General features: G+C 43.9%; 1 protein-coding gene across 1 annotated transcript in view; it reads right to left on the bottom strand.

Annotated features, from left to right (window-relative positions):
* Positions 1–9903, bottom strand: part of LOC134347831 (calcipressin-1-like) — a 97549-nt gene extending 87646 nt beyond the window's left edge. The window contains exon 1 of the mRNA XM_063050298.1: positions 9596–9903. Within this exon, the coding sequence (XP_062906368.1) occupies positions 9596–9823 (228 nt within the window). The 5' untranslated portion in view covers positions 9824–9903. The remainder of the gene's footprint in view (positions 1–9595) is intronic.
* Between the last annotated feature and the right edge of the window lie 2347 nt (positions 9904–12250).

Raw genomic sequence — 12250 nt, 5'->3', positions numbered from 1 at the left:
TGTATTCACTAAGGAAAAGGATCTTGGCAATTGTAGGGATGATTTACACCAGATTGAAAAGCCTGAACAAACAGACATTAAGAAAGAGGATATGCTGGAGCTTTTGAAAAGCATCAAGTTGGATAAGTCTCTGGGACCGGACGAGATGTACCCCAGGCTATTGTGAGAGGCGAGGGAGGAGATTGCTGAGCCTCTGGCAATGATCTTTGCATCATCAATGGGGACGGGAGAGGTTCCGGAGGATTGGAGGGTTGCAGATGTTGTTCCCTTATTCAAGAAAGGGAGTAGAGGTAGTCCAGGAAATAATAGACCAGTGAGTCTTACTTCAGTGGTTGATAAGTTGATGGAAAAGATCCTGAGAGGCAGGATTTATGAACATTTGGAGAGGCATAATATGATTAGGAATAGTCAGCATGGCTTTGTCAGAAGCACGTCATGCCTTATTAGCCTGATTGAATTTTTTGAGGATGTGGCTAAACTCATTGATGAGGGAACAGCAATAGATGTAGTATATATGGATTTCAGCAAGGCATTTGATAAGGTACCCCATGCAAGGCTTATTGAGAAAGGAGGCATGGGATCCAAGGGGACATTGCTTTGTGGATCCAGAACTGGCTTGCCCACAGAAGGCAAAGAGTGGTTGTAGATGGGTCATATTCTGCTTGGAGGTCGCTGAACAGTGGTGTGCCTCGGTGATCTGTTGTGGGACCCCTTCTCTTTATGACTTTTATAAATGACCTGGATGAAGAAGTGGAGGGATGGGTTAGTAAATCTGCGGATGACACAAAGGTCGGGGGTGTTGTGGATAGTGTGGAGGGCTGTCAGAGGTTACAGCGGGACATTTTTTCATCCTATCACTGGGCTGAAAAGTGGCAGATGGAGTTCAACCCAGATAAGTGTGAGGTGGTTCATTTTGGCAAGTCAAATATGATGGCAGAATATAGTGTTAATGGTAAGACTCTTGGCAGTGTGGAGGATCAGAGGGATCTTGGAGTCCAAGTCCATAGGACACTCAAAGCTGCTGTGCAGGTTGACTCTGGTTTAGAAGGCATATGGTGCATTGGCCTTCATCAATCGTTGGACTGAGTTTAGGAGCAGGGAGGTAATGTTGCAGCTATATAGGATGCTGGTCAGACCCCACTTGGAGTACTATGATCAGTTCTGGTCGCCTCACTACAGGAAGGATGTGGAAACTATAGAAAGGGTGCAGAGGAGATTTACAAGGATGGTGCCTGGATTGGGGAGCATGCCTTATGAGAATAGGCTGAGTAAACTCAGCCTTTTCTCCTTGGAGCAATGGAGGATGAGAGGTGACCTGATAGAGGTGTACAAGATGAGAGGCACTGATTGTGTGAACAGTCAGAGGCTCCCCCCCCCCCCCCCCAGGCTGAAATGACTAACACGAGCGGGTACAGTTTTAAGGTGCTTGGAAGTAGGTACAGAGATGTCAGGGGTAAGTTTTTTTGTATAAATGCAGAATGGTGAGTGCGTGGAATGGGCTGCCAGGAACAGTGGTGCTCGGATACAACAGCGTCTTTTAAGAGACTACTGGATAGGTACAAGGAGCTTAGAAAAATAGAGGGCTATAGGTAACCTGAGGTAATTTCTAAAATAAGTAATGTTCAACACAGCATTGTGGGCCTAAGAGCCTGTATTGTGCTGTAGGCTTTCTGTGTTTCCAAGGTCCCTGCATACAGATGATCTCTCTCTCCACCCTCACACCGCACCCCCCCACTCACTCACTGCTCCCGATGGAAGATTCCAATATTCAATGATCTCTCTCTCTCTCTCGATTCTGTCGGATGGTACCAGAGTACTGGGTCTTGGGCAAGGTTTCATCAGTACGGTTTGTGGAGTGGACTCTATGGTTCACATAACGACGTGTTTCCGGTTGCTCCTTTTCTGGTTGCTCCAGATTCACCACCCTCTCTGGATGAAGAAATTCTGAAATTCGAAAACCTAATCTGGCAGCCGTGCCCTCCTGGATCTAGCTTGGTGCTTTAATCAAAGGGTCACAACACAGGTCTGCACTGCAGTAGAGGTTGCAGCAATGTGGATGACACACGGGTCCTTTGGGGGATGTGGGGACAGCGAGTGCAAGATGTCACTCTACATTGCACAGCACAGCTTTAGTGATTCCAGGGATGCTCTCCATTCCTGTACAATTCCATTCCAGGTGCCAGCAGAACCTCTTGGCTTCAATCCTAAATTCTTCTTTTCTAAACCAGTCTCTGTGACTCCACTTAGCTTGGAGCACTGTTCTAAAAACAAACATTTATTAGCCTGTATTGGAATTGCTAATACTCCGCTGTTCTCCAGACACAAGCTGGATGTTGGTTCTCCTGGTACTGCTTCTGCTCATCAAACATGGGCAAATGTTTGCTGGGACAATTAAAATTTCCTGAAGAACTCACCAATTTTGAACTTCATGTGCAAACCACTTTGGAACACATTACAGAATCTATACACACTTGCCACACAGTTTGGATGAACTGGCATCGAGGTACAGCAAGAGTTTTGGGAATCTAGAGAACACGCTACAATCTATTACAGACTATTTAAGACAACACCTACAAAACACTGGAGGATCTCAGCAGCTCAGACAGTGTCTACAGAGGGGAATAAATCGTCAACAGTTCGGGCTGAGACCCTTCATCAGGACTGGAAAAGGGGACAGAAGGTGGTGGGGGCAGGGGAAGGAGAACAAGCTGGCAGGCAAGGAGGAGTATGAGTAAATGGGGCAGGGGAAGAATGAAGTAAAAAGTTGGAGGGGATAGGTAAAAGAAGTAAAGGGCTGAAGGAATCTAATAGAAGAGAACAGTGGGCCACGGAAGAAAGGGAAAGAGGGGGGAACCTATGGAGGTGATGGGCAGGAGAGAAGAGATGGGGTGAGAGGATAACCAGGACAAAGAATGGAAAAAGGGAGAAGTGGGAGGTGTGCTGTGGAGGGGGACGGGGGAGGGAGGAGGAGAGAATTGATATTCATAGCATCAGGATGGAGGCTCCCCAGGCAGACTGCGAGATACTTCTCCAAACTGAATTTGGCCTCAAAGTAAAGACATTTTGGTGGGATTAACTAGTTATAATTATTTTATTATCAGCAAGAAAGTGAATACTTTAGATATTTGAAATAAAGTTACTTTGAAGTAATTATCAAACTACCATTATCTTTAAATGACAACCAAGAATTTCTTTTAAGGAACTTGGGAACATGTCGCTCAGATTCTGCCATCAGCTCAACACTTCTTTACGAGTTGGGCTTGCAAGGTCAACGCTTGATTTAGTGACTGTTAAACCACAATGATTTAACCTACTGACCACCAAGTCTATCAAAGCTCCCCAATTCTCTTCCCAACTTCATGAATGTTACTGAAATGGGCTGGAATAAAGTAAAATATTAATGGTCTTCAAAATGCATTACAACATAAAATGGATAAATGCAAGTCTTGATTTCAATACGGATGAGGGACAAATTCTTCAGCCAATCATGATTTTAATCAGAGTCATGAGCTTAATAGGGTTAAAAACCAAGGTCAGGCTGCATCATACTGGCATACATTCTTTAAGCTTAAATAGTGGAGGAATAATACAATCGAGTTAAGATTTTAAGGTACAGTACTGTGCAAAAATCTTAAGACGTAAATGTAGCTAGGGTGCCTAAGACTTCTGATAGTAACTTTATGTATTGCATTGTACTGCTGCCACAAAAAAAATTATGACATGTGAGTGATGATAAACCCAATTCTGATCTGGGCCTCTATTGTGAGCTAAGTGTGGGAAGGGGGCAGGGAGAGGGGAATCATGGTTGGGAAAAGGGGAAGGGAGGGGGAGGGAGTGGGAAGCACCAGAGACATTCTGTGGTGATCAATAAACTAATAGTTTGGAATCAAATGACCTTGCCTGATGTCCCAGGGCTGGGTGGGTCTGCACCCACACCGCTCCCCATCCTTGACACTCCTTTGCCAACTATGCCACACCCCACACATGGCACTACACTCTTGCCACAACATCCTTTGCTTGTCTCCAGATTTACAAACTCGCTTTCCGCTCTTAAAATCAGAGCAAGGCTGCTTAAGAGTTGAACCAGTAAGCATGCTTACACACCTTGGGCACTGAAAAATCTGCACGTCACTTCTCCAAAAGTCTATTAAAGGTCATTCAATTAATCTGACTGAGGCTTGAGGACAAAAGGATTGTTAGATCATGAACAGGTTTCAGAAAATTCATTCTTGGATTCTGGGCATCCTGCAAAACTAACATGTATTTCACAACTCTAATTGCCTTTGCGAAGGTAGAGGTGAACTGCCTTCTTGAACCGTTACATTGCTTCTTGTGAAGATGCTCCCACAGTGTTGTTGGAGGTAGTTTCAGTGGTCAAGGGCCAGTGGTCCATTTCCAAGGCAGGGAAGTATACACATTATACAGGAACATGCAAACTGTGGTGCTCCCATGCATCTGTGTTTGATGTCCTTCTTGGTGATAGACAACCTGGTTTGGAAGCACTGATGGCATTGCACTCGTCTAGGCAATTAGACAACATTCCATCGTGCTCCTTACTTGTGCAAAGGACCTGGAGATCAGGTGAGTCCATTGAACACCCAGCCTTTGACCTGTTCTTGGAGTCATGGGATTAACATGACTGGCCCAGTTTGTGTTTCTGGTCAAAGGTGACCATCAGGATATTAACGGAGAGGAACCTGTCAACAGCGATGAGCCTGTCAATGAACATTAATGGCATGCGATTAAACTCTGCTTTGTTGAACACGGTCACCTCCGGTCACTCTTACAGCAAGAGTGTCACTTGCCAGTCATCAGTCCACGCCTGAATGTCATCTTGATTTTAGGGAGCTTCATTTGTTATGGCATTGCAATAGAATTGGACACTTGAGCAGTAATCAGTGAACTTGCCTCCTTAGGACACAGGGAAGGCCATTGATGGAAAGCCAGCAAAATGCTGGAGGAACTCAGTCAGGATGGAAATCAGTGCTGAAGGGTCTCGGCCCAAAACACTGATTCCATACATGCTGCCCAACTTATTAAGAGTTCCTCCAGCATTGCTTCTGTGTTGAAAACAAGTAAATGATGATTGAGCCTGGGACACTAACCTGAGGAACTTCTGCTGTAATACCTCAAGATTGGGATGGTTGCCCTTTCACAAATACAACCATCTATCGAGCATATGGAGCAAGGATGGTAAAATAAACAAACTTATGTTCAGTTTTGCAGCCATTAAACTTTGAAAGATCAGTGAGCCAAGTGTAAATAATTGTGTGTGCAGTACATTTCCAGATTAAAAAGGTAATTGGCTTTCATCTTTACGTAGTTTTGTTCCCAAGCAGAATTAATTTAGCTTTCCTCATACTGCCCGTGGGCAGTACCGTAGCATAGCGGCTAGCACAAAGCTTTACTGTGCCAACTTTAAGATTACCCCATGACCGTCTGGGTTTCCTACCACAATCTACTGATGTAGCGAGCATTCCCACAGCTCACTAATCCTTTATTGGCACTAGAAGCATGGTGACACTTGGGGTTTGTCCTCAGTACAATCCTACATTAACATGTAAGTTTTAATGTACGCGTGACAAATAAAGCTAATCTAATCTTTATCAAATGGGAATTGACTTTCTTACTTCAGTTCATTAATATATACTCAGTGGCCACTTTATTGAGTACACTGCTCATTAATGCAAATATCTATTCAACCAATCATGTGGCAGCAACTCAATGCATAGAAGCATGCAGACACGGTCAAGATGTTTAGTGGTTCTTCAGATCAAACATCAGAATGATGAAGAAATGTGATCTAAGTGACTTTGAGCATGGAATGATGGTTGGTACCAGACTGTGGTTTTTGAGTATCTCAGAAACTGCTGATCCCCTAGGATTTTCACAAACAATAGTCTCTAAAGTTTACAGAGAATGGTGCAAGAAGGAAAAACATCCAGTGAGCACGGCAGTTCTGTGGGCGACAATGCCTTGGGGTGCGGGGGAGGTCAGAGGAGAATGGCCAGACTAGTTACAGCTGAAAGGAAGGTGACAGTAACTCAGATAATCACATATTAAAACAGTGGTGCACAGGACATCTCTGAACACTCATGTCAAAGCAGAAGAACGCAAACATACACTCAGTGTCCACTTAAATTAGACCTTCCCCGAGTTTGGGAACTAGAGGTCGTAGGTTAAGGGTGGAAGGTGAAATACACAAGGAGAGCATGAGGGGGAATTTCTTCACTCAATGGGTGGGTGAGAGTGTGGAATGAGGAGCCAGAAGTGGTGGCTGTAGTTTCAATTTCACCATTTAAGAGAAAAATTGTGGCATCAGTGCCGGACTTCGGGATGAAAGGTCCCAAGTTCGAATCCAGCCAGCTCCCCAGCATGCTTTCCACCCATGCTGGGCTATGAGTAGGTGACCTCTTTGGAAACTCACCCGGCAGAAGGCAATGGCAAACCACTGCTGTAACTCGCCTCCCACTACGTCAGAGAGGAGTGGAGTGAAATCATCTGCTCACCAGAGAAACTCCGGATGCGACATACCTTTCCTTTCACATGGATGATGCGAGGCATAGAGAGGGCTAAGGTCCCGGTATGAGTTGAGCGGAATAACAGTTCACCACATACTGGATCGACCGAAGGGCTTGTTTCTGTTCTGTAGTGCTCTATGACTATCTACAAATGTACTGAACTTTAATACAGCAAAGGAAATTTCACACATACACCGAATTTTAACTCATGCAAAACAGAAGGAAATGGGCAAAATAGTCGCAGAACAGCTAACATTTCCCATAGGATGTTGAACCTGAAACAATAAGCTGTTTCCTCCACACTTGCTGACTGTTTTCATCACGTTCTGCCTTTAGTCTTGACCTTTCTTAGGCCAGCAATGCAAGATTGCAAAAACGGAAAATGTGAAGCAGTCAATAAATTTTAAAAAAAGGCGAGGTAGGGAGAACCTAGCAGCGTCCAATTTTTCTCTAAGAGTGAAGCAAGATCTAAGGGGGAAACTTGCTTTGCAACTACACATAGCCAATGTAAGCATTACAAATAAACTTTAATAGGCTCATCAATAACCTTTTTTAAGATGACAAACAGCATATTGCCTATAAACTTTCCATCATTAAAATTTAACTAGCACTCAGACTTTGGTGAGCTGAGCTTTACAAATTCCTGGTTTTATTTCTGGTTTATAGATTTGGTCTCGAAAGACAGATTGAAGGGGCCTTACTGACAAAGTACGCCTGGCATCCACGCTTCCCCCCCCCCCCTTCAAGTAAATGCAAGTCTGAAACTTGTAGAATTTAAATAAATCGGTTGAGCAACTTCAGAATTAGGATTATCACTGGCATCTGTTGTGAAATGTGTTGTTTTGCAGTAGCAGTAAAATGCATTATATAAAATACACTATAAGAAAAAATTAAAAATAAACTAAAATAAATAATAAAAAAAGCAAAAATGGTGAGCAACACAAACTGCTGGAGGAACTCAGCAGGCCAGACGACAGTTGACATTTCAGGTCGATATCCTTCTTCAGGATTGGAAGAAAAGATACAAAGTCTTCTTTTTAAAAAAAGAACAAAAATAGGTAATGTTTGTGGGTTCATTTTCTGTTCAGAAATCTGGTGGTGGAGGCGAAGAAGCAATGCCTCCTCAGGCTCTTGCACTTCCTCCCTGATGGTAGTAACGAGAGGAGGTCATGCCTTGGGTGGTGGGGATCCTTAATGATGGATGTCACCTTTTAGAGGCAGCACTTTTTTGAAGATTGCTGCAATGGTGGGGAGGCTGGTGCCCATGATGGAGCAAAATTGTCAAGGTTTTTCAAAGGAAGTCAACTGTGGTAACAGCATTGTGGTTGTTATATCAGTGAATGAACAGAAGAGCTGAAACTCACCCTATCTTGCAACTGCATTTAAATATGCTTCAATGATGTTTATCAAAGAATTTCCAATAAAATGTAAAGGTATGTTAATCAAGTTGTAAAATTCAACCCAAGGAACAATTGCAGATTCTGCATTTCCAGATTTAGCGCCGATAGATATAAGCCATCGGTGGCTTTTATGATGGGATCATAATTAAGCTTTAGGCATTTAACTGTAAAACATGCTCGAACAGATACAGTTTATAGAAAATGTACAGTATCTGATTCCGTGGATAGGCAAACTGCTAAAGTAGATGTTCAGGTCACGGATGTAGGTATATGCACTAAATTTACCCTTCCATCGTCTGGCTCCTGAACCAACTTCATTCACCTCAACACTGAACTGACTCCACAACCTATAGACTCACTGTCAAGAACTCAACAATTCACGTTCTCAGTCAGGAGTTTCAAACCTGGGGTCTACGGACCCCTTGCCTAATGGTATTTGGTCCCTAGCATGAAAACGATTAGGTACCCATAATACTCAGCATTACACATAAAAGTTGCTAGTGAACGCAGCAGGCCAGGCAGCATCTCTAGGAAGAGGTGCAGTCGACGTTTCAGGCTGAGACCCTTCGTCAGAACGAACTGAAGGAAGAGTAAGGGATTTTCATCATTCTTTGTTTTTGCACAGTTCATCTTCTTTCACATATTGGTTGCTTGTCAGTCCTTGCACGTAATGTTTCATTTCTTTATTCTACTGTGACTGCCTCAATAACCCATATATCAATGACTCCTCAACTCATGCTCTCAATATTATTTATTATAAGTTTTTTTGTATTTGCAGTGTCTTCTTTTGCACATTGGTTGTCAGCCTGTGTATAGCTTTTCATTAAGTCTATCGTACTTCTTTATTCTACCATGAATGCCTGCAAGAAAATTAATCTCAGGAGTTTATTGGGACATATAGGTACTTTGGTAATAAATTTACTTGGAACTTAATAATTAGGAACTCAGTTATTTTTAGCTAACATGGTCACTAATGAAATATTTTGGGCAAAGTGACCTGTGCAATAAGAAACCACTGAACGCTTAAACACACTTCAGTTCCGCAGTTCCCGGACTTAAACTACTTGGATGGAAAACTCCCAAAAACACCTACAACAGTAACATTCGAAATGCCATACAAAAACGCAGATTCTGAAAGAACTCCTAAACAGAAAACTGTAATCTACACCAAAGGAATCCAGACAGGGAAAGTAAATATCTTATTACCAATCAATGTGTACCTTCTTCTGCATATCATTTTGATTGCACAGGCTTTAGACTACATGACAATATTGACCACATTTATTCAAAAAACAGTACCAGATAGCCGTTTGCTTTTTTACAGTACAATGCAACAAATAATCTAAGATACATTATCCCTGGACAGTTGGGCATTTGCACTCAAACAATAATGAAAGGGGCACAAAACACATTATTACTGTTTGTCAAATAAGACCAATCCAAACGTCACTCCTCAAAGACAAACGATGCATTCCAAGCTCTCAATGCACCAGTCCAACTTAATTTATTTCTAAAATATTAAACGGCTTAATTTTCGGTAGAGGTTGGACACAAAACGGTGACAGCATCGAGTGTGGAGATGGGGCCGGGCCTCCCGCACCCTCCAGGGGCCTGGTACCACAGCCGCACCGAGACACCCTCCAAACACCCGCCCCTAACGAGAAGGAGCTTTACCCGGTACAGGGCGTCCACAAACACCCGCTCGTCCACGTTGCAAGCGATGGTGGAGGTGGGCAAGTCGTCGAGCTGCGAGCCCAGCTGCCCCTGCCGGCGCTGCCCGTCCGCCTGCAGCCCGCCGCTGCATTCACCGTCCGCCGCCGGATACACATCGCTCTCCCTCTCCATGTCGTCCGCATTCACCGGGCTTCTCTTCTCGCTCTCGCCGTTGTTCGCCACCGTCATTATTTTTCCTCCCCGCTACACCCCACCCTCCCCGAGCAGAAGGACGGGCTCTGCGGACGGTTTTTTGCCACACTTCCCCCAGTGCTCGCAGCCACTCGCTCGCCGCCCGCCCGATACTTTGTTGCCAGGGCACGACGCACCTCGCTACCACCTCTGACGTCAGCGCTGGCAACACGATACAAACATGTTGCCATTTTTAACCCGCCGTAAGCCAATCATTCGTCAGGCGGAGGTGCTGGCAATTCAGTTCTTCCACCATTCATTAAGATCAAAGCTCCTCTGCGTAGAGTCTCAACTCCCTCACCCTTATCCTGCTGCTTACAGCCTCTGATTCCACTGCAGTACCAGAAGATCCTATAATAGAACACACAAAGTACTGGAGGTCAGGCAGCATCTATGGAGGGGAGTAAACAGTCGAAGCTTCCGGCCGAGACACTTCATCAGGACACCAGGGCCTTGGCCTAGAACGTTGACTGTTTATTCCCCTCCATAGCTGCTGCCTGACCTGCTGAGTTCCTCCAGTATTTTGTGTGTGTTCCTCTAGTCTCCAGCATCTTTTGTGTTTAAGAAGCTCACAGACCTAATGATTCAGCATCTGCAGCTCTCTGGGACAAGCCCAAAGGGAAAACAAAATTCCCACTTGTCCAGGACTCAGACTTGCTGACCCCTTACCCTGCAAATCATTCTAGATCTCACCACCACCGTTCTTTCTGAGAGTCCAAAGTCAAAGTGGAAAGGATTATCAAAGTACATACTGTATATCAGTATAGCGCAATGCTAAATTAAACTAACCTGAACACTTCTGGACTCCTTGTTTGATCTTTGATATTCTACGTGTTGTTCATTCGCTCTTTGCTGTTTGTGCAGTTTGTTTTTTTTTGCGCTTTGGATGTTTAATGTTTTCCTTAACAGGTTCCATGGTTTTCTTTGTTTCATGGGGGCTTGTGGGAGGACACATCTCAGAGCTGTGATCTGTATACACACTTTGACAATAAATGTCCTTTTAATCTTTGACTATGTTACCATATACTACCTTGAGATTCATTTACTTGCAGATATTTACAGGAAAATAAAGTTATGAAATAAAATTTATGAAAAAATGTACATAAACAAAGTCTGACAAATAACCATGTGCAAAAGAAGATAAATTTTGAAAATACAAAAAAAAAATCAGAATAAGAGTTGCAGAGTCCTTGGAAGTGAGTTTGTAGGTAGTGGAATTAGTTCAGAGTAATGGTGATTGAAGTTATCCATAACAGTTCAGAAGCCTGCTGGTTGAAGGGTAATAACTGTTTCTGGCGGAATGGGACCTAATGCTTCTGTACCTTCCGCCAGATGATAATACAGACAAAAGACCATGCCCTGGATGGTGGGGGTCCTTGACGATAGATGTTGCTTTCCACATAAATGAACTCGATGGTGCGGAGGGTTTTGCCTGTGACGGACTGGGCTGTATCCACCAACTTCAGTAGACTTTTCCATTCCTGGGCATTGGTGCTTCCACACCAGGCTGTGATGTAAAGTTAGGATACTCTCCACTGTGCATCTATAGAAGTTTGTCAAAGTTTTTGATGATATGCCATATCTACACAGGTTTCTAAGAAAGTAGAGGCCCTGCAGTGCCTTCTTTGTGATGGTGCATACATTCTTACGAAAACTGGATTTGTCCCAATCGGCCCATGCCAGTCATGATTCCTGTTAGGGTGCATTCTCCAGTTACCTTATAAGGTAACCGTAGCCTTCAACCAGGAGCAGATGTCGTCAGGTGACTCCCAACCTTCACTGAGTGTTTCAACTCTTAATCACAACACTCTCCAGTTGGTGGGCCGGCAGTCATGGCCAAATCACTGCCCATCTGCTCCTGGCTTCCAGCTTCCCTCCTCTCGCCTACTCCAAATCCAACAAGAGGCTCGTTCTGCCTCTTCCCCCATCCTACGAGCTGCTTGTTTTTTGCTCCTTTCGTCCAGGCCCAGATCTGACAACAACCACCATGCTGATTTGGCTGGGAAACTACTCCCATTTGCTCGCATCAGACCCATATTCCATTTAAAACTTTCCTATCCATATTCCTGTTCCAGCCCCTTTTAAATGTTGTTAATATATCTTCTTCACTCACTTTCTCTGGCAGCTCATTCCATACACTGACCACTCTCTGAGTGGAAAAGTTGCCCCTCAGGTTCCTATTAAACCTCTTCTCTCATCTCAAACTCATGACTTCTAGCTCTTGATTTCCAAATCCAGGAAAAAATATATCCTTTGTCCCTATCTATGACACCTTTATAATTTTTACATGTTTGTTAAGATCACCCCTCATTCTCCTGTGCTCCAGTGAAAAAGCAACCTGTACATTACTCAGTCCCTCATCTCCCAGCAACATCCTCATAAATCTCCTCTGCACTCTTTCCATCTTAATGCCATTGTTCCAAA

Source organism: Mobula hypostoma, chromosome 6, assembly GCF_963921235.1.
Source record: "Mobula hypostoma chromosome 6, sMobHyp1.1, whole genome shotgun sequence".
Taxonomy (NCBI): domain Eukaryota; kingdom Metazoa; phylum Chordata; class Chondrichthyes; order Myliobatiformes; family Myliobatidae; genus Mobula; species Mobula hypostoma.
Note: the sequence above shows the minus strand (reverse complement) of the source record. Positions and strands in the feature narration are given on the sequence as shown.